This window comes from Marmota marmota, unplaced genomic scaffold (assembly GCF_001458135.2).
Source record: "Marmota marmota marmota unplaced genomic scaffold, marMar, whole genome shotgun sequence".
NCBI lineage: Eukaryota > Metazoa > Chordata > Mammalia > Rodentia > Sciuridae > Marmota > Marmota marmota.
The window spans coordinates 40,069,303-40,091,789 of NW_025999977.1; the positions used below are offsets into that span (position 1 = coordinate 40,069,303).

Consider the following 22,487-nt stretch of genomic DNA (forward strand, 5'->3'; position numbering starts at 1 on the left):
TTGCTGCATAGATGATCTCATCCCTAAAGGTAGGTGGAAAGCAATCAGAATCAATACTAGAATTTAGATTATAGCGGGAAAGGCAACTCATACCTCACCTTCTTGATTCTTACTAACACAAGAGGAATAACTAGAGTTTCAGGTAGAATGGCTAAGTGAAGTGAAAATCATCAGGCTAGGCTTGGGGAGGAGACTTTGGCCTTAGATCATCACTCTGTCCTTCCTGTTTAACCCCATTACTTTCCTGCCTTCTCATTTTGTGGGTCTGCATTATTCTGGCTCTCCTACATCTCATATGAGTTTCCTGGTCGCTTCCTGGCACCTCTTCCTTCTCTAACAGTTGACTGCAGAGATTCTGCATGCTTGGTCTGTGTGTGCTCTCTCTTCTCTTCTTCAGAGGTCCAGTCTATACCCTGGCTTCAGCTGTCAAGCTACGCCTCAATGTCATCCACTCGCCTCACAACCACACTCTAAAATCTCAACTCATCATTTTTTTTTTAAAGAGAGAGTGAGAGAGAGAGAGAGAGAAAGAGAATTTTTTAATATTTATTTTTTAGTTTTCGGCGGACACAACATCTTTGTTTGTATGTGGTGCTGAGGATCGAACCCCGGGCCACACGCATGCCAGGTGAGCGCGCTACCGCTTGAGCCATATCCCCAGCCCCTTCAACTCATCATCTTGATGTAAATGGGTTGTTACTTTTAGTTTCGCTATTTCTGTTAATGTTATTGCTACGTCCAAGATAATGAAACTCAAAACCCAAGCATCACTGGGCTGTGGATTTGTTTTCCCCAAATCCAGATTATAAAGGTCTGATTAGTTTTTTTTTCCCCAAAATGGCTCTTTTATTTGTCCCTTCTTGTCAGCTCTCACAGCTTTAAGATTTTCCTTTCGAAATCTTAAAGGGAGTTCCAGATCATAACAGTTGTGATCCTCCCCTCCTGTTTCCCCAGTCCAGTCTCATCTGGAATCCTGCTACCAGACTCCTGTTCTTTTTTTCCCCTCTGTACTGGGGATTGAACCCAGAGGTGATTTACCATTGAGCTACATCTCCAGCCCTTGGTTTTGTTTTTTTTTTAATGTTGAGACAGAGTCTGGCTCTCGAATTTATGACCCTCCTGCCTCAGCCTCCCCTAGTGGCTGGGATTACAGGTACATGCCACTATGGCCTGGTCAGATTAGTGATCTTAAGTAGTCCCTTCCTTAAAGCCACTCTTCTTGTAGCCTACAGGATACAAAGCAGCCTTTGAAATCTGTCAATGAACTCTACAACTTGATAGCGACTTATGTTTCTAAACTCACTGTCTTCTATCATCCTAAAGTGAACTTTCTACAATAATCCAAATGACATCTCCTCCCACCCCAAATATTTCTTCCTTACCTCTGTACCATTGCTCTTATACCATGTCCCCTTGTAAAATGTCCTCTTCCTTAAGAATATAGCTTTCTCAACAAATATTTATTAAGCAAAGCTATATATTGATAAGCATTCAAAGTCTTTTTCTGACTTAATAGATTATAGCCTACTGAGACATTCATTAGACCTTTTTTTTTTTTTTGAGGGTTGGGGAGACCAATGGTTAAACTCAGGAGAACTTGACCACTGAGCCACATCCCCAGCCCTTTTTTTGTATTTTATTTAGAGTCAGGGTCTCACTGAGTTGCTCAGCACCTCACTTTTGCTGAGGCTGGCTCCTGCCTCCCGAGCCACTAGGATTATAGTCATGTGCCACTGTGCCCATCTTCATTATGACTTTCAACAAAAATTTAGTAGGTGCCAATATATGCCAGATACTCTTCTAGGTGCTGGGGATACACAAAAAAAATTCTGCCACCATGGACCTTATATTCTGATAGGAAAAAATAGCAAACAAAATAAATTTTAAAAATAGGGTATAGGATGGTAATAATGGCTATGGAGAAAAAATAAAGCAGGGAATGGAGATGGAGAAAGTTTGTGATGAGGGAGGGGTTGCAGTTTTTAAAAGAACAGGCAGAGGGGATCCAAGAAGGTGATATTTGCTACAAAACCTGAAGCCAGTGAAGAGGTAGATTGTAAATACATCTGACTGAATCCAGTAGAGGTAGAGATGGGCAAATGCAAAGGCCCTGGGGCAGGAGGTTATCTGGTGTGTTGCAGGGTTATAGGACTCACAGAAAGGCCGGAGTGACTGGAGAGTGATAGTAATGAGTATGAACTGAGATCAGTGTAGAGCCTTGTAGGACATTAGAAAGACTTTGGCTGGTTCTCTGAACAAGATGGGGATTAGCAAAATCTGACATATGTTGCCTAGCTACTAGATTGAGAAAAGGATATAGGGCAATAAGACTGGAGGAAACAGGGGGACCACCTAGGAGGCTAATATGACCATCAGGAAGGCAGATGGTAGTGGTTTGGACAAGGGTAGGAGCAGAATTTGCTGACAAATTGAATGTGGGATAATAAAATAGAAGAGTCAAAGATAACCCTAAAATTGCTAACCTATACATATGGAGGATGGAGTTGCCATGTTCTGACATGTGAGGGCTAAAGAAAAGAGGTTTGGGATGGAATGGTGATCAAGAGCTCAGCTTTAGATTAATGAATTTGGAGATGCTTGCTGTTAAGACATTCAGGAGAGAATGTCAAACTGACATTTGGGCATAGGAATTTGAAGTCCAAGTGAGATACCTAGGAATTATCATCTATAGAGCCATTTATATTTTAATCTTTAAAAAATAATTTCACATACAAAAATAGAATAGTACCATGATTCCTCATATACCTTACATCCAACTTCAACAACCCCTGCTTTCTGCTATTACTGAATAGTACTTAAAGGCTTAAGATTGGGTGATAGATGGTAGAAATAAGTGCAGAAAGATAAGAGAAAAGGCTGGCCAATTCCTGGGTCAATCCAAAATTGCAAGATTGAGATGAGGAGGAACCAGTAAAAGAGACTGAAAATAAGCAGTCAGCAAAGTAGGAGGAAAACCCGACTATGGTATCCTGGAAGCCAAGTGAAGAAACACATCATTTTCAAGTAGAAATTTAAGTATAGGGTGATAAATGCTAGGAAAGAAAACTTAGTGTGCAATAGAAGTACATGAGAACTAACCCAGTTGGGGGCCAGGAATCCTTAAGCTGCAGCCCTTTCTTATCTTCTCTGTTGCCAACTAAAAGTCAGCTTCCTCCATCCTTCTTCCACCCTGATGACCAGCTCCTTCTCTTCGGAGAGGCTTAATTAAGGACTGTGTACTGCCACTATTGGGGCTTTGGGGATCCAGCATGAGAAAGACACCCTCTTCCCTTCAGGGAGCTTAACCTCTCTCTAGTGAGAAGACAGTCAAGCAAATGGTTTTGACAATGTGATTACTATGGTCAGATGAGCACGTGCTGAGAGAACCAGAGGAGTACATCCCTAGCCTGGGGGAAGTCAGGAAAGGCTTCTTTGGAAGTGATATCTGAGTGGAGAATGGAGTAGAAGTTGGATCTCCAGGTTGCCTTAGCCTGTCCTCTCCAGCTTGGGTTGGCTCTTGCAAGTGTTAGTTTTTGCTCACGCTTAGATTCCAAATTTTGCCTAAGGTCCCTAGGCTAATTTAAATCTTAATCTCAACACTGGGGCGCACTGGGCTTCACTCTCCTCTTCCAATATGAATGATCTAGCATGGACTTTTAGCATGGGTCCCCCTGTAGTGTCTTCTGACCTGTTCCACCAGAGGACCCCTTGAGGGGACCTACCCTAGGAACATCCAGGGCTTCCTGCTTCCATCATGTCTTTGGGACCAAGCTCTGCCTAATGACTGTTACCAAAGCACAGCAGTAAAAGCATGTGGGTACAAAGAACTCCAGAGGACAGCTCTTTTGCAGTAAAGTTAGAATGAGGAGGGGAGGAACTCTATTTTTGTTTACCACCCATCTCCAGCTAAGCTAGCAGGATGTGTGGCAGGGAATAAGTGTTGAGTAAATGTTGAATGAATAGTTCTTAAAAGACCACAGTTCCATCCAGAGGCAGTGGTGCCTACCTGCAATCCTAGCCACTAGCAGTTGAGGCAGGTTGATCCATGTTCAAGGCTAGCCTTGGTCATTTAGCAAGACCCTGTCTCAAAATGAAAAAATAAAAAGTACAGGGGATGTAGTTCCTGGTAAAGCACCCCTACTGTTCAATCCCCTGTACCAAACCTAACCAAACCAAACAAAAAACCAACAGTTCCATACAGGGCTCCATCGTAGGCTGACCTTCCAACTCCTGAAGAAAATCCCAAATTCCTATCCAGGTGCAGCATGATTCCCTCAGGCTTGGCGTTCAAGAGGACCTTTGCAAAATTTGGAAATAGGGCCACTTGATGACTCTTGGGTAAACAGGTGCAAGCACCACTCTTGCCGCCAAGCTTTTCTTACACAGATTCTCAAGCGAAGGCAACTGTTGGTATTCCCACCGCCGGCTCCCTAGGCTTGCGGAGGCGTCACGTTCAGCAGCCAGACATCCAGCCAGCCTGTCATCCACTCGCCCCGAGGCCCCCCTCTCTCTCCCAGCTTGTATCCCACCGGGTGGCGGGGCGGGCACGTGCCTATGTCTGCACCCCCTCCCGGGCAGTCGGGACTGCTTTCTGCGCGCTGGTGGATATCCAGGAAGGGAAATCCCGGAGGAAGCCATTGTTGTCACGTCCCCTGTTGTCGTCATCAGCGAGGCGGGCCAAGGAGCTGGGTCCCCGTGTAGGCCCCGCGGTTTCTCCCCATTCTCGAGCTAGGCTACCCGGGCAGCTGGGGACGAGGCGAGTGCACCACGCCTTGGAGTGCGTCGGAGCTCCTGATCATCCCAGCTCCAGGGTTTTCAGAATTGGGGAAGCCCCAGGCTGGGTGGCAAGTTTAGAAAACCGACGGCGCCAGGGGACGAGCCCGGGCCCTGGCACAACCGGGCAGAGGCATGAGCGGCACTGTGGCTCTAACACAGGCCAACAAGGTGACCTTGGTCGGTGGTTTCACCTCATTACCCCAGTTTGCCCTCCTGTGACCTGAGCAGAGAGCTGAGGTCCTTTCAACCTCTAGACCCTAGGGAGATTGGAGAGCCCCGCCCACCCGACCCCGCCGCTTCCCTGGCTCCCCTGCCCCTCGCGGGTACGTGAGGCGCCGGTGCGGGTACTGGCTAGAAGGAAAGGCTGGCAGCGGCGCGGAGCGCGGCGTGGGTGGAGGAGCGGTGGGGAGGGCGAGCGCAGACCCTCGGTTCTCTTTTTCTGCTGGGTTGCGCCGCTCAGCGCGATCCCTTAGCACCCTCCACCCGCAAACCTTGGCAAGAGCCGAGAGGCACTCTCCCCCGCCGGAACAGCCAGCTCGCCGCCCAGCTTGCCTAATCCGTTTTAAGCCTCACCTCCTCCGCGAAGCTCTCCCCGGGGTTAACCCCATCACTTCCAGTCACTCTAGCTGGCACGTGCTCCAGGGGTTTTTGTTTTTGTAAGTGCACACACGGTCTCATTTTTTTTTTTTTTTAACAATAATGTCCAGGGTAGGTGTCTATTCTCAGGACTCATAGTTCAGGACGCCCAGTGTGTTCTGAAAGATGCGGTTGATGAGTTCCTTGCCTGCCCTCCTTCACTAACCATTTCCACACTCAGTGCTTCCCCATCCCTGCTTATTCTCTCCCCTCCTCCCACGGACCCTCCTCTTCACAGACTGTCGCAGCTTAGAGTGCACAATCCAATTCCCACCCGTTTTCATTCTATAGGTGCGAGGGGCAGAAAGCATTGAGCATTTGAAGCTTCAGCTCTAGCCTCGGCCATCGACTTTGCCGTAAGTCACTCCTTATACTAGGTTTTAATGCTCCCCAAATGAGATAATGCCCCAGAAGGTGCTCCACTTATGGAGATAAGGAATCACAAGCTGACTGCAACCTGCCTCCGTAACCAGTGGCTTGTGACCCCAGAAAGGTAGTACTACTCCTGGTGTCTCACTTAGCCTCTCAGTGAAAGCACTGTGACTCACACTCTTCAGTCCCAGTGGGGCGCCCTAGCCCGATCTGGGAGAGAAAGAGGATGAGGTTTCATTCAGGGACCTTTATTCATCTACTGCATGGTCTTGGACATTTTTTGGGGGACCCAATTTACTCATCTAAAAAGTAGGGATAATAATGGACAGCAGGAAGCTTTTTGTCACTCAAGGTTTTTGTAAAAGTAAACTATTAGCGGAACAGTGCTCAACTGAGATTTTGCTGTGAATTCCTACCCCAGAGATTCCACAGTGGGTTTTCTTGCCAGTGTTCTTGAGGTTCTCTGGGATGTGTCTTTGCTCACTCCACATTCTTCTTGGTTCTCTGGATATAGATTTGGCCATAAGGTTACCGGGTGGCAGGGCGACACTCCAAGCAGGCCTGCAAGGGTGGTGTTCCTTGGGCTAAAGTTGGTCCTTGGGAGGTCCCTTAAGCCTGAGGAGCTTGTCTTGGAACGGCTGGGTGGGAGTTGGGGCAGGGGCGGAACCGGTCCACTTAAGGGGTGGGGCTGTGCAGATGAAGCGTTCTCTAGAACTGGGGTGGCAGGGCGCTCCCCGTGTCCCCACCTGGCTCTGGCGCGGGAAAATAGGGCTTTGGCTATGAGGGCGGGACTTAGGGGGCGGGGTTTAGGCGTGGGAGAGGGGACGGGGAGCCTGGAGGCGGGGCTTTAGGAGATAGCCCCACGCGGGGCGGGGCTCCAGCTGCCGCGGGATCTGCAGTTCGGACTCCGCGCACTGTAGTGTCTTCTGACCTGTTCCACCAGAGGACCCCTTGAGGGGACCTACCCTAGGAACATCCAGGGCTTCCTGCTTCCATCATGTCTTTGGGACCAAGCTCTGCCTAATGACTGTTACCAAAGCACAGCAGTAAAAGCATGTGGGTACAAAGAACTCCAGAGGACAGCTCTTTTGCAGTAAAGTTAGAATGAGGAGGGGAGGAACTCTATTTTTGTTTACCACCCATCTCCAGCTAAGCTAGCAGGATGTGTGGCAGGGAATAAGTGTTGAGTAAATGTTGAATGAATAGTTCTTAAAAGACCACAGTTCCATCCAGAGGCAGTGGTGCCTACCTGCAATCCTAGCCACTAGCAGTTGAGGCAGGTTGATCCATGTTCAAGGCTAGCCTTGGTCATTTAGCAAGACCCTGTCTCAAAATGAAAAAATAAAAAGTACAGGGGATGTAGTTCCTGGTAAAGCACCCCTACTGTTCAATCCCCTGTACCAAACCTAACCAAACCAAACAAAAAACCAACAGTTCCATACAGGGCTCCATCGTAGGCTGACCTTCCAACTCCTGAAGAAAATCCCAAATTCCTATCCAGGTGCAGCATGATTCCCTCAGGCTTGGCGTTCAAGAGGACCTTTGCAAAATTTGGAAATAGGGCCACTTGATGACTCTTGGGTAAACAGGTGCAAGCACCACTCTTGCCGCCAAGCTTTTCTTACACAGATTCTCAAGCGAAGGCAACTGTTGGTATTCCCACCGCCGGCTCCATCCGCCTTACCCCTTGGCGGCAGCGCTAGGCCTTTCATGGTCACTTCTGCTGGCCATTTTGTCTGGTGGCTGACCGTCTGTTTGTCTCCAGAATTTGGCATGATCTCCAGGTTTTTCTCTTCCTAATCTTTCTCTCTGTCTCTCCTAATCTTTCTGTTTCTCTCCTGCCCCGCTCCCTTTGTCTTTGATGAGGTGCTTTTGTGTGTTTCTAGCACTTTCCTTGGGAGGGGACCTTAAACCTGGGTGATTGGGGGAATGGGTGAGCAGAAGAGAGGGAAGACTTCCTGCAGGGGATTGCAGAGGTGGGCCGCTGTAGGGGCTCCAGCTGTGACCCTGGCATCTCTCAGGTATCCTTTTGACTTTGCATCAGCTCCTGCTCCCTTGCTCACATCACCCTGCCTTCCCCACTAGATTTAATTTGTTTGTTGAGGGCTTTGAGGGCCAGGAGAGGGAACAGCCTTTACCCACTCAACAGAATGTAGCTATCCGGGCCCACACATACCCCTGGCATCCCGACTAGGAGCTCTGTTTCATTCCCAGTTCATGCAGAACAAAAGGGAGCAGCCTGTTGATGGATAACTACCTTGATGATTGGTTGTGCTGTGCCTTATGAGGCCAGGGAAGGCGCCCTGCCCACTGCCCCTAAAGCCACCCAGTCTCTGTGACTCTGACTCCCAGCCCATCTCCATTCTCATATGACCATTAGTCACCAAATCCTGCAGGGTTTTCAGAAAGAGGCTCTTCCTATCTACCTGCCCATGCTCTGACACTGCACTCAGAGCCTCAGGCCTGGTCTGTGCTCGACCCCTCCACCTCTTCTCCTCTCTCCATCCCATCTGCAAGGTCATCTCTGCAGGAAGATATTTGTTCAGTAAATCAGCACATCTCCCTTTATGTTCCTTTGAAGCCATCACCTCCTTTCCCCTTTCGTCTCACACTTAAACTGCAAGCTGCAAACCTTGTCATGGTTGTTTTACGTGTCAGGAGAACCCTCCTCCACCTAGGGCTCATGTCTTCCCCTGTGAAGTTGTCTTCACCCCCATTAGAGGTGGTCACTCCCAACAGTGCCCCAAAGTCCTTTGTTCATAACCTCACCTCGATAGCCTCTCCCTGCCTAGAAGCTATTTGTTACACATCTGTCTCTCCCACCAGACTGGACTTCTATATGTATGTACTGCCTGGCACACCTCATAAAAAGAGTAAGGATGGACTTCAAAGCCACTCTCATCTCCCCACTCCCTCTGAAAACACCCAGAAACATGTATACCCAGGTTCTATGTCTTGGAAGGGGCTTTTGATATCCAGGAGATAAATCTTCCTACCAGCACTTGGATTTTCCCCACAAGCACCAAATGCCCTCAGCTTCCCTCAAACCTTGGTTCACCTACTTGTGGAGCTTTCTTCAGCCAGCGGCCCCAGGCACCTTTCCACTGCACCTCTGTGATGAGTTTCTGTTTGGAGCCATCATTTTCCCTGATGGGTATTCTTATCACACCTCCATAACTATTTTAGATTGTCATGGGTGTTTTGTTCATTTGTTTAGGTTCTTTATTCTGTGGATGGTTCTGTCCTTGCTGGGGTTCAGTTTGGATAGTGATGGGGTGAGAATTGGGTCAGAATAGACCTAAAATAGCCCAAGCTCAGCCTCTGGCCCCCTCCAGGGAGGCCTCCGTCCCCATTCACTTGTCAAGATAGGCCATGGTGCCATGTAGCTAAGAGGGCCTCTAGGTGCTTATGGTCAGACTGAAGTCCATTTAACCTGTGGCAGACTCCAAACCAGTGCTCCCATACCAGCATCTCCAGCTGTAGCAGGCTGCAGCTCTTCTTCCTATGACAGCCTCAGCTCTGGAGCCATCAGTTTTCTGAGCTGGGAATCTCAGATGTTTTGGGTCCCAATATTCTATTCCTCTCTGAAAGGACAACACTTTTGCTGGGTATCTAGATAGGGAGGGCAGGCTCTGGGAGTGGAAGCACCAGGAAGAGGGCTGGGAGAGCCATGTTCATGTGCTGAGTCCTGCTCCACATTATCACACCAGTGTCCCTTCATGTTGCCTTTGCCTGGCACATTCACTCATCTCTATCAAAGTCCTTCCAATTCTTCAAGAGCCTCTTCATGTTGCCTCCATCAGTTGTTTCCCTGACTTCCTCACTAGAACTCACCTGAGAGGTGCTCTGCTGCCAATAGCCACCCTGGGCTGTATCATAGTGTCTAAGTGCACATTCATCTTGCTCATCAAGACCTCCCAGAGACCAGGAAGGATGTCCCACTCAATGTGTTTTCCTGGTGGTGCCTATCATAGCAAATTAATTTGGTTGGGTTCTACTGTCAACTCTACCACCAGCCAACTGTGGGGCCCCCATCAGTCCTTTCCTGCTCTGAGCCTCATGCTTCTCATTGTTAGATGGGACCATTCATCTGTAAGATGCCTTCCAGCTGTGAAATTCTGTGGCTCTGTATATGGAAGGAAAAGGGAGGTCAGGGTCTAAACTATTTCATGGCCTCCATCTGTCCACAAGGCTTAGGGCATGACCCGGCCTAGGGAAAGAGCGGGAGATGGTCAGCATTTGCTGAGGCCAGCATGGGGGATGAGGACCTGGGAATGAGCAGGTCAGCCTGACAGGGGCCAGACTCCAGGTGGAATGGTGTTGCCCCCTCAGTCTCTTCACAGAGCCCTCGGAGCCCCTCCCTGAGGAGCCCAAGCCTGTGGAGATGCCCTTCCACCACTGCCACAGGGACTCCATGCCACCGCTGGGCCTCACGCCTGAGAGAACGCGGGCGCGGAAGCAGCTGTACGCCGCCTGTGCTGTTTGCGTCGTCTTCATGACCGGGGAGGTGGTTGGTAAGTGGGGAGCAGCTCTCCAACCTGTGCCAGTCCAGGGATTCCTGAGTGGAGAGGCGGAAGGTGGAGGGGTGGGAGGGGTGTGCCCAGGACTCAGGAGGCGGGAAGAGGGGTGGTATTAAGGGGTTCAGGGTGAGTGACGGCAGTGCTGGCAAGCCAGGGCTGACCTCTCCGTGTTGGCTGGTATTTTAAAAAGCTGTGTCTTTTTATTAAAATAGAATATCATTGTAGAAAAACCTAAAAACATGGATGCATGAAAAGAATAAATAAAAACCTGCCCTTAATCACACCCAAAAAACCCAGTTTTCTTTTATTTTGTTTTAGTTGTAGTTGGACACAATGCCTTTATTTTATTTTTATGTGGTGCTGAGGATCCAACCCAGTGCCCTGGACGTGCTAGGCGAGTGCTCTACGGCTAAGCCACAACCCCGGCGCCCCACTTTTCATTTTTGTGTGTTCTCCTCTGTTTATTTTCTGTGTCTGTGAGCACAAACTATGTGATACTTCCTAAAGGGAACTAGACTTCACATAATTTTGCCCTTGCAGGTGGGTATTTGGCACACAGCCTGGCCATTATGACTGATGCCGTCCACTTGCTGGCAGATGTGGGTAGCATGATGGGCAGCCTCTTCTCCCTTTGGCTCTCTGCCCGGCCAGCGTCCCGCACCATGACCTTTGGCTGGCACCGCTCAGGTAAGGCGCTGCATGACCCAATGCCCCTAAGTGTTGCAGAAAGCACCTCTCAGGGTCCTGAGCATGTCTCTGACAGCTTGTCTCCCCCTGCAGAGACTCTGGGGGCTTTGGCCTCTGTGGTCTCCCTCTGGATGGTCACTGGTGTCCTCCTGTACCTGGCCTTCCTCCGCCTGCTGCACAGTGACTACCACATCGAGGCAGAGCCCATGCTGCTGACCGCCAGCATTGCAGTCTGTGCCAATATGATGTACGTTCCAGTGTGGAGCAGGCACTATGTGGGACTCAGGGCGAGGGCTCTTCCTCCAGGATGAGAGAGCTGGCTCTTCCACACACAGTTCTCCACTGTCTGCTTTGGATCAGCTAGAAAAGGGGCCAGGGCAGAGACCTGTAATTCAGAGTGAACAGACATTTGTAAAGGGCCTGCTGTGTACTGGCCCCTTTGAGGGTCTTTCATCGGTATAATCTCAATTAAACCTCAAGTCACCCTTTGAAGTTGGTAGTATTATTCCTTGTTTTCCATGAGTGTAAAAGATCCTGGTGGGGGTCTAGGTGACTTGTCCAGGTCATACAGCTAATTAACTAGTAAGGCCAGGATTTGAATCTATGTCTCTGGCACCAAGTCCAGTATTCTTTCCCCCAGGCTGCATTATTTATCTCTCTTAGGCAATGCTGGTTTCTTCCTGGGGCTGGGAACACAGGTAGATTGGGCTCCTGGGGCAGTGGGAGGAGGTGGCATGGAAGCAGGGCAGAGGAGGTCAGAGAGGCTGCCTGTGCTGAGCTGCTCTGCTTTCCCCTCAGAATGGCCTTTGTGCTGCACCAGGCTGGGCCTTCCCACAGCCACAGGTCTAGGGGGGCAGAGTATGCACCGCTGGAAGAAGGGCCTGGTGACCCCCTGTCCATGGGGAACACCAGCGTCCGGGCGGCCTTCGTGCATGTGTTGGGGGACCTCGTGCAGAGCTTCGGGGTACTGGCTGCCTCTGTCCTCATCTACTTCAAGGTACCACCTGTGGAGGCCTACCCCAGCCCTCCTTCTCACTCCAAGTCCCAGCCCCTCCTTCAGAAACCCTCAGCCTCTGACAGCCTCCTTCAGGCTCCCAGCTCCCAGCCTCTTCTTGCCCTGGATCACATTCCTGTTCCCCCTCTGCAGGGCTCCCCTCTCAACTCTTATTTGTCTGATTCTCCCAAGACCTTCCTCTAGAGGTCCCTGTTTTCTGGGCTTAAGGATCTCTTTCTCCATAGCCTCAGTACAAGGCGGCTGACCCCATCAGCACTTTCTTCTTCTCCATCTGTGCCCTTGGATCCACCGCCCCCACTCTCCGAGATGTTCTTCACATCCTCATGGAAGGTGAATCCAAAGCTACTGCTTCCCACTCCAGAGGCCTCTCTGACAAAACCCCAGCACTGGGCCGCCCCTCTTTTCTCTGGAGAGAGTGTACAAAGGCTGAGTCATGAGACCTATTAGTGAAAGAAGGATTGGGACACAGGGCAGATCATGGAGGTCCACATGGCCGTTGGATATAGGATCAGGGAGGCGGAGTCGGGGGGACTGCCCCTGGGCAGGAGCAGCCCTGGCAGTAAGACATTATGGTGCTGGTTGCAGGTGCCCCCAGCGGTGTGGGGTTTGAACCTGTAAGAGATACACTGCTGTCGGTGCCAGGAGTCCGCGCAACCCATGAGCTGCACCTGTGGGCCTTGACACTTACTTACCATGTTGCCTCTGCACACCTGGCCATTGGTGAGTCTACACTGGCCCCAACCATTACCTTCCTGGAACCATCCTCTGGCCCTCAACATGTGACAGTAGGCTGAATTACTGGGGATTGTTTCATTCTTGATCTCTCTTTCTCTCTGTCACACACACACTAGAAAGAAGGAGGCCTTGACACTGTGTTCTGGGGGAGATTTCACCCTTTCTGAGGTAGTATAAGAAACCAACAATCCTTTAAAAAACCACTAGTATCTATAGGTCTAGTGATGGGGCACAGTTAACTTATGCCACTCAGTAGGATATCACATCACTATGAAAAATGACAATTATGAAGTCTGTATGGCAACTAGGAAAAATGTTTATGGTATAATGCTGAGAAAAAAGCTGAATATAAAATTGTATCTACATTATGATTCAACTATTAAAAATATATACAGTGACTCATGAGCTGACAAAGAATTTTTTAGTTTCTTCCAGATGCAAGAAGCAATCAGAGACATGCAATTTAGATGCCAAAAATATCATAACTTGTGGGATACTTGATGGTAACTCTAGCAGGACAATGAGACAGAATGTTTAACATCTGAATTGTCCTGGAAAGCCCGGTGGTGTGGTTGATGAAACATCTAGCTGTATGTTAATACTCAAAGGTAGAAGAAAATAGAGTAGTAGGAACAGTTTAGTGTGTTAACCATGGTCTATTAGGGTGATTCTTTCTGACATTTTCTTTGATGATTTTATGCTATTCATACAATACAGAAAGAAAAGCAAGTGCGCCATTCATGCCTAGCTTTAAGGCTATGCAGCCCTCAGGCCCCCTTCACTCTGTCCTTATCGCAGCCTGCCTGGTCCTGACTCCCTGGGGACTGAGGCTGCCTCTTATCTCTCTCCCACAGACTCCACGGCTGACCCTGAGGCTGTCCTGAAAGAAGCATCATCCCGGCTCTACTCCCGGTTTGGAATCTCCAGCTGTACCCTGCAGGTCGAGCGGTACAGATCTGAGATGGCCCGGTGTCCACGCTGCCAGGAGCCACCCCAAGCCTGAGCCACAGCCCCACCCTCACCCCACTGCCAGGCCCAGGCTCAGTCCTGGACTCTCAGCACCTGCCTCCCTGGTCACGGAGAAGGAATGGAGCTGGGCCCATACCTTTTCCTCTCTCCCTCTTCCACCTGCCAAACGCCCCAGCTCCAGCCCCAGTGAGCAAGACCAAAGCGTGTGGGGGGGAGTGTTGGGTGGGAGTCAGGCTGAACAGCTGGAAGCAGGTCAGAGGCAGGGGAATGTAAGAAGCCCCCACAGTCCCTGCTCCCCACAGCCTGGAGAGCCACGCATGTCCTTTCTGTGCAATCCATGTGTCTGTGTGGCAGCCTGTCTGGCTGTGTGGCTGGGTCATCTGCCTCTCTGTGCTCTTGGTGTGCCTATGCCTGGGGAGGTCAGCAGGGGCCCCCTCCCCATGTGGCCCTCGCTCTGTCTATGCAGGGGTCCCAAAGCCTGCACTTTCTCCATGTGTCTTAGCCCTGTGGTTTTGTCTGTGTGTGTGTTCCTTGGTGCTGTGGCCTCGGTGTCTCTGCCTGTGTGGCTGTGCTATGGTCTCTATGAGTCTGCTCCACCCATGTGTCTGTCTGGGAGTCTGTCTGTCCATCCCTCTGTTAGTGCTGTGCCCCCGGCTGGCTCTCCCAGGGAGAGGGAGGACTCTTGCTGCAGCTCCACCAATAAACTTGTGTCTGACTGCATCTTCCAGCCCCGTGTGACTCCTCAGCGTGGGAATCAACTGACAGACTCTGCAGCTGGAGTGACCTCCCATGGCCCTCATGTCCCTTGCTAGCCCTCCACCCTCATTCAGAAAGAGGCAGAGATACACCAGCCTCTTTCCTCCCTTTCTCTGTTTCACAGTATGCTCCAGCGTGGTCCTTGGTTCAGGGAGAGTCCCCATGTGCCTGGGCTTGGTGGCAGGAGAAAGCTTGCAGGCTAGGAGTGAAGCAAGGATTCTGGGGAACTGTTCATGCTTAAAGGCTCCAGGAGGCAGGATTCCTTCAGGCTGGTTGCAGGGAAGCTGGGTGCCTTTGCGGGAGGGGAGTTGGACCACAGAGCTCAGTGGACTTGGTCCTTATGCTGTGTAAAGTACTTATGCGGAGGGTGGCAATCTTGAGCCCAGGTGTGGGCTATGTGTGGATGCACATCTCTGGGACAGCAAGAGGGTGACAGGAGCAACCGTGGCCAGAATGCAGGGGTGGGGAGAAGTGACAGCTCCTGCTGCCTCTGACACAGCCACATCATCAGTGACTTTGGAGGAGGACATTCTTCCTACGTTTCAGGCACTAAGATCTCCCTGTCCATGGAAGAGACATGGGGTATCCAGGGTTGCTGTCTTCAGTAAGCTTTCCACAACAGAGCAAAGAGTCCCTGTTCTTTCTGAGAACAACCTAGGAAATACATGAGCCTGAAAAAGAACATTTTGGTCTTCATTGGACAAAAATTATCCCCTCCCTCTTGTCCCTTTCCTCCAATCTTTTCTCCTTCCTCTTTTCTTCCTATGCACAAGCTTTTCTATATTGGTAAATTTTGCCAAGAAATATTCTTTTCCAGTTTGCTGTGGGCTTGGTTGTCATAAACCAGCCTTCACATTAAGGGCCTCTTTTATATTTAGTCTCCTTTGTCTTAAAAATTACAAATTTCTGGGCTGGGACTATAGCTCAGTGGTAGAGCGCTTGCCTCACATGTATGAGGCACTGGGTTCTATCCTCAGCTCCACATGAAAATAAATAAATAAAGATATTGTGTCCATTTACAACTAAAAAGTACTTTTAAAAATTACAAATTTCTGAAGATTTAGTCTTACAGACCAGCCACATTAAACAAATATTGATCATCTCTTTAAAAAAAAAAAAAAAGCAACTCAGTAGGGTGTACCTGTAATCCTAACTACTTGGGAAACTAAGATAGGAAGACCCCAAGTTTGAGGCCAGCTGGGCAACTTAGACTTTTGTCTCAAAATAAAAAGGGCTGGGGATATGATTTAGTACTGGAGCAGCCCTGGATTCTATCCTAGCGCCACACACACAAAACCAGTCTCTGTGCTTTTAGACTGGGCATTTCCATTAGCCCATACATGTTTCTGTGAAGATTTTTCCCCATAATGGAAATACTTTTATTATAAAAGTAATATATGCTTGTTTTAAAGGTCCAACAAAGGCAGTATCTGAAGTAGGTGAGTGTTTTGATCTTACTCCCAGAGGTCTCTGCTAGTCAGCAGGGGTCCGTCCATCCACATTTTTGTGCATACTGATGTGTTTATGTGATAACATAAATGGGGGTGAGAAGCGTCTAAATCCTGACACATCTTTCCATGTCAATACACACGGATTTCATGATGTTTTTTTTAGATGAAGCTTTTCGACTCATTGAAAATAGGCCCCAGGCTGGGCCCCTGGCAGGTGGCCCAATGGCTGGGCAGGGTGTGGAGGCTGGGCTGGGGCAAAAGCTGGGGGTCCACCCACTCAGGCAGTCTATGGGAGGTTGCCCCAGCTGCTCACCACGCTTTGCTAGTTCCTGACACTTTCTCATTTTATGTCTCATTGATTATGGGCCCCAAGTGACAGGATGGGGGTGGGGAAGAGTGAGGAAATGGAGAAGAGGAAAGGAGGGCGGGAAAGAAGAGAGCAAGATGATCACCCTGTGAAGAGCTTTACTCCGGGGCTGTCCTAGGTGCCCAGTGCAGGTGAGGAAACAGAATATGCAGGACAGAAAGAGAGCCAGGCATACCATTCATAGGCTGCCCCATACCCTGCAAGATGAGGCTCAGAGAAGGAAAGGACTTCCCAGGCTCGCACAGCCAGTGGTGGGCAGGAGTAGATCCCGGGCTCCTGAGCCACCCTAGGCTATTGAAGCTCATTCCCAGGTGAATTTTCTGCAACCTTTTCTCAGCTTCCCAGCCACCTCTTCGCTGGCATGCCCAGCCCCTGGGGCTTTGGGACCAAGTTTTTCTACTCTGGCGTTGCCTCTGCTGATTCTTGACACAGTTAACCTCTCTGCATTTCCCCTTTCCTAATGGTAAGATAAAGATTCCCTGATACTGTGGCTGGAAATGTGCCCAGTATAAAGGTTAGCTTTGGGTTGGAATCCAAGATGAGGGGGGAAATTTCAAGGGAATAGGGTGACCCAGCATGCTAACTGCAGGGGCAAGAACCAACATTTACTGAGTTTACACTTTGTGCAGGGCGCTGTGAGTAGGTAGTATTTACACCTTACAGATGGAGAAACTGAGGCTTACTGTCCATGATCATGTAGCTAAACAGGGTCAAAACTGAGATTCAAACTTTGTTCTGGCTGCTGAAAGTCCCCAATCCTTTTTCCTTGCTATTCTGCCTCTCTGCCCTTCAGGCATCACTGTCAGGGACAGGGAAGGACAGGAGGACCAGGAAACTGGCCTCCTTATTCACTGGCACTCCCTCCCTTGGGAGGAATCCTTATCTGCGGGAGATGCTCCACCCCTCCTCATCATTCCCAACCCACCTTCTCCACTTGCTTATCTAGAAGTCCTTTCCTGGGATGCCATTCCCTGGTGATAAAATAACATACAATAGGAGGTAGTGGGAGAGGTGAGGGGAGGGGCTGGATGAGGGGAGGCCAGCGGGAGAATAAGGAGGGAATACCCATCCATCAGCCCTGGCGGCTCTTTACACAGCTGAGTAACTGGGGAGGCAAGGGCCCGCTTGCAGGCAGAGAGAGAGACTGGAGGAAAGGGAGCCAAAGGGAGCCGAACAGGAATGAGGTGGAGAGGAGGAGAGAGCCGGGTTTGTCACACTGAAAGCACAGTTGGGAGACTCTTTAAGAGACTGGAGACCAAGGGGCCAGATGGACTAGCCAGAGAGGAGATCATGGATCTGAGAAGCTGAAGAGACTGTCTGGGGCCACCCAGCTGGTGGAGGGACAGGCTCTGCTCTCCTCCCTAGGCAATTCACTGGGAAGGCCCAGGGAGGGCTGTGCTGTGTCTGAGACATGCAAGCCAAAGACCTGGAAGAGCAGGGAGCAGCCTGCTCTTTGGAAGCCCAGGGTAACTGGCAAAGCAATATCCACATCCAGCCCCTTTAGGGACTTCAGTGCTGACCAATCTAAAAGAGGGCCCAGCAGCCCACCCTGGTGTCCAGACCCAGACTGTCAGTGGGAGCATCACCCCCCTAAGGCCCATAGCAGCAGAGGCAACCAGAAGTCTGGAGGGAATCTCTGGACCAGAGTCACTATGGGAAGGGTGGGAAGGTTCCCTGCCCTCTTCCTGGCAGATTCTCCCACCTCTGTGGAGCATTTCTTTCATAGTTGAAAGACTTTACACCCCCAACTTTCCTTCCTTCAAACTCAGGGAGTTCCCAGGACCTCATTGTCTGTACCTCAGGGCTGACCCATCAGCACCTGGTCAATACCTTCCAACTGGGGCAATTCCTGGCCCCAGTGGGGCAAAGTCTGAGGGCCCAAATGCAGCTGTGGTCACACATGATCCCAAGACAGTGGACCTGTTGCCAGGGCTGGTGATAAAAAGCATATGGGGAGAGTGGGTAGGAAGGAGGGGCCCAGTTGCCAGGACCTGTACCTCCTTCCTTCAGCCCCCACCCCCAGCCCCTCTCTCCTTTTGCTACCACTTCCTATGCACTGCTCCAGCCACGCTCACCTGCGCTCTGGCTACAGCATCTTGAGGACCGGTAGCTGCCTTAGGCCGGGGAAGTTCATTCAGCAGACAGGATCCAATTAGCCCTAACCTCTGATCCCAGTCTCTGATTTCTTTTGACCCCATGGTGGGCTATCATTGCAGCCCAAAACCTGGGAACAAACTAAAGGGAACCAAAACTGCAAAATAAAAGGGACAGCAAAATTTACCAAAATAAGAAAGTTTTCCGACGCTGACCAAAACTGAGCCACACAGTATTTCTGGGAGGCAAGTGGCAGTGCTGGCTGGGAGAATGCCCTGCAAGTGGCGCTCTCCTTTGGATGGAGGGATGGTGAACAAGATGGGCATGGAGCCAATGACCCACCCCCAGCTGCCAAGTCAATACAAAGCCACAAATGTCTTCTTTTTCCTCAGCAACCACCAATGGGCCAACAAGCCACTGACTTCCCTGGGTGCATTTGCCAAAATGTGTTAGTAACTATGCTGGTGCCTCTCAAGGAGGCAATAATTTTTTTTTTTTTTTTAAAGAGAGGGAGGGAGAGAGAGAGAGAGAGAGAGAGAGGGAGAGAGAATTTTTTTAATATTTATTTTTTAGTTCTGGGCGGACACAACATCTTTGTTTGTATGTGGTGCTGAGGATCGAACCTGGGCCCACGCATGCCAGGCGAGCGCGCTACCGCTTGAGCCACATCCCCAGCCCGGAGGCAATAATTTGTATTTCTAAGGTCCTCCATGGTGGGTGACATGCCTACCGCCACCAGAAATTTGCGGGGCCTGCATTCCTCCTGAGCCCTGCCACCTGGAAACTCTTCATCTCCTTTGGACTCATCTCAGGTTTACATCCTTTTTCAGGCTCATTCGGGTCCCAGTCCCAACACCTCTTTTTCCTTGTCTCTTAGCAAGTGATTTCAGCTTCTAAACCAGTCCATCAGTAACCAGGTCCTCATGAGACCTGGCACCTACTGTCCCACCACAAGCACTGAGCTGATGTCTGCTGTGACAGTGTCCTTGCCTCAGCCTTTGTTTTGTTTGACCTGCTACAGGATCTGATCCTACCTCTTCCTCACACCTCACACTTGAATTTGGGGCCTCCTGGAGGTCTCTAGCATTCCTTCACATTTCTGAAAATCAGACGTTAGCCCTCTGATCATTTCTCCTTGCCCCAGTTCTCTCAGTGAGCTGATCAAGATGCGAAACCTTAAGCAAATGTTCAAGCACCACTATGTGCTCAACACTGCTCTAAGCTGGGCACGATGGGGCAGGCCTGTGATCCTAGCAGCTTGGGAGGCTGAGCCAGGATTGCGGGTTCAAAGACAGCCTTAGCAAAAGCGAAGTGCCAAGCAACTCCGTGAGACCCTGTTTCTAAATAAAACACAAAAAAGGGCTGGGGATGTGCCTCAGTGGTTGAGTGTCCCTGAGTTCAATCCTCAGGACCAAAACAAACACACAAACCATAAATACTCCTCTAGTTGCTGGGGACACACTAGTGAGCAAAGTCCCTGTTCTCCTGGCACTTATATATAAATGCCATATATTTATCTCTGGCACACCAGGCTCCAACTCCCAGCAGCTGAGAAATATCACATTTAAACAGAATCCATCAGAACTGTGAGCTTAAATAAACTTTCTTTATGAAGCTACCCAGCCTTAGGTACTTTGTAACAGTAATGAAAAATAGACTAGGACGCATCTCAGCCTCAAGGTCTCATACCATGAGTCATTTCTTCCCCCTTAGTATTTTGTGACATCATTCCTGTCTCAACCCTGACCCTCTTCACCTACCATTTGCATTTACTGCAACCAATTCCTGATCACCCTCCCTGATGGTGGAATGGCTCCCTGCCTCCACCTCTCAGGTGTTGCTGCCAGTCTTCCTTGAGCACTCATTTCACTCTGGCCCTCATTCCTTGCTCTACCAGACAGTGTCTCCCCACAGTGCCTAGGATATTGTTCCAGAATTAGACATCTATCAGTTTTATACTGGGAACTTCCATTTCTACCTTTTCAAATTAAAACTCTAAGGTGCACCCAGTTGTCCACATTTACAGTTAGTGATCAGTCAGGAATCAGACATGGGTGGACCAACTATTTTGAAATTTATTCCATCCCAAGGATTGCAGAGGAGTTGGAGAGAGGATGACTTTGCAGTGGTAACAAGTAAACATTAGTTTGGAACTTTATTCAGGAGGGTGGGGGCAGATTTACAGGGTTCATGCAAGTGTCATATTAAGATGCTTAAATAGTGCTTGACACATAATTAGAACTGTTAACTGTTTTCAAAAAATTAAATAGGTCAAATCTCTTCAGTATTGAGCATCTTGGGAGGAAAGGCGAACAGGAAACTAAAGCCTATGGTTAATGACAATCACATGGAACACGTGGGGCTGGTTTTCAGTGGATGTGGAACAAGCTCAGACATGAGAATTTTGTTTTATTATTAAAGGCCTGTTTTTGTTCTTTGCTGATATCTTCTTTCTCTCTCTTTCCCAATGTATTAACACCTGACTTCTGGTTGTAGGGGAAAGTTTATTCAACTTAGAGCTGTGTTATGATTAGGGAAGCCAAAGAAAGGAGCAGGGCAGGAACACCTCCCACCACTTAGCCACTGAGGAGAATGAACATGCCGCCTGGCAGCAGACAAGGCTTCCACTTGGGGACAAGGATCCCAGGTCTGCAGAAATCTGTGACAGACTGGGAAAATATTCTGACTTGTGAGAATAGTTTAAGCAGGAGATCGAAGGTCTGGAAAGAAGAGTTCTATAAATGATACTATTTACTAACTCAAGTCCCCCAGTTACCCAAGGAACTGGCCGAACAGGATTCAGTGACTGGAAAGGGTTCACGTTAGCGGAACTGGAGATCCCAGCTCTCTAGAGGACGCAGCATCACATCTAGCCCTACCCTTCTTCAAACATCAGCCAGATTATGAATTCTTTATTTGTTGGAATCAACACTCAAACCTCATAGGTCTGCTGTTAGACTCTCAGAGCTTGCAAATATCACACAGCAGGAATCCTCTGCTGCACGTGGTCCATCTCCTCACTGTATGGCAAACTGTGTTGTACATATGGTTCTTGCTCCTTTGTCGTTTTGTTCACTCATCAGAATCCCTTCCTCCTCAGAATCAGTTCCACCCCCGACTCCAATGGGCCTTTGACTGCTATCCATACTGATCCCTGCAAACTTCTGTTTGGATGGCATTAAAGTCAGAAACCTTTTCCTTTTCAATAGAAAGGTGGGTTTCAAGTCAAGCAGTCTGGTGGCCAGTGGTCTGAGAAGCTATCCACCAATTTCTCTGAGCCCATCTCCACATCTGAAAAATAGTTGGAAGGCTGGTATGAGATTAAATGAGACTATGTGTGAAGTTCCTGCTTATACCAAGGTTTCAAAAAATGGGGCCCTTCCCTTTTCCTATCTCTGTAACATGCTAATAGCTCTGGGTGAAGTAGGCTCTTCCTGTAGAGCCTGGGAAGAGTTTGGACCACCATGTGCCAAGGTGAAGCAGGTTAACCTATAGATTCATGGAGTGCCTCAATAAGAGGCTAAAAATTGAAGGTGAGAACTGTTTACCTTGTATTCCCACTGTGCATGGTGCCTTGGGCCCAGAGTGTGCCAAGTTAAAGTCTGTTGCAACAAGAAATGAGACTCCTCTAATGCTACTAAACTGCATGGGATGTAATGGCTATTCCACACAAGACTTCACCTGTAGATACACGGGTTACTTCACCCCCATGCCCTACCCCAGGTCTCCAGCCAAATGTTCCTCAGGCCTCCAAGGCTCTGCCCTTCTAGCCAACATCAGACAGAGGCTCCCAGGGATGGAAGGAGGGGCGCTCCTAACAGTGAGAGAACTCCAGGGTGAGGTTTTGAGGATGAAATGGGTGCCTTACCCACTGAAGGAGAGGACTGGTCAAAAACAGGAGGGAAAAGTAAGGGCCTGAAAGATAATGAACCGCATCGGTCCAGCCCCAATGCACAGCCTTACTTTTATGGTGAGCTGTATTCACCCAACATCCAGGAAGATGGCACTGCTGTTTGTCAGGACTTGTGGGTCTCTCATCCTACCACACAGAGAATGTGGCTTTAGCAGAGAATGCTAAAGCCTGTGATAACTCATGAAGAAGCAGGAAC

The 22,487-nt window shown here is 49.4% G+C and overlaps 1 protein-coding gene across 1 annotated transcript; it reads left to right on the forward strand.

Moving 5' to 3' along the window:
* Positions 1-5,703: 5,703 nt before the first annotated feature.
* On the forward strand, positions 5,704-15,572 carry Slc30a3 (solute carrier family 30 member 3). Its single transcript, XM_015479485.2, has 8 exons — positions 5,704-5,768; positions 10,117-10,298; positions 10,845-10,991; positions 11,085-11,238; positions 11,790-11,988; positions 12,231-12,336; positions 12,592-12,726; positions 13,596-15,572. Exons 2-8 carry the CDS (start codon positions 10,169-10,171, stop codon positions 13,742-13,744), a joined length of 1,020 nt encoding a protein of 339 aa, XP_015334971.1. The 5' UTR covers positions 5,704-5,768; positions 10,117-10,168; the 3' UTR covers positions 13,745-15,572.
* Positions 15,573-22,487: the final 6,915 nt, after the last annotated feature.

What these genes read in the sequence shown, in the direction of transcription:
- Slc30a3 (XM_015479485.2), top strand. Translation starts at nt 10,169, where the DNA reads ATGCCCTTCCACCACTGCCACAGGGACTCCATGCCACCGCTGGGCCTC. An exon ending in CATGACCGGGGAGGTGGTTG is followed by an intron (nt 10,299 to 10,844) that starts GTAAGTGGGGAG and finishes TTGCCCTTGCAG; the next exon opens with GTGGGTATTTGGCACACAGC. An exon ending in CTCTGCACACCTGGCCATTG is followed by an intron (nt 12,727 to 13,595) that starts GTGAGTCTACAC and finishes TCTCTCCCACAG; the next exon opens with ACTCCACGGCTGACCCTGAG.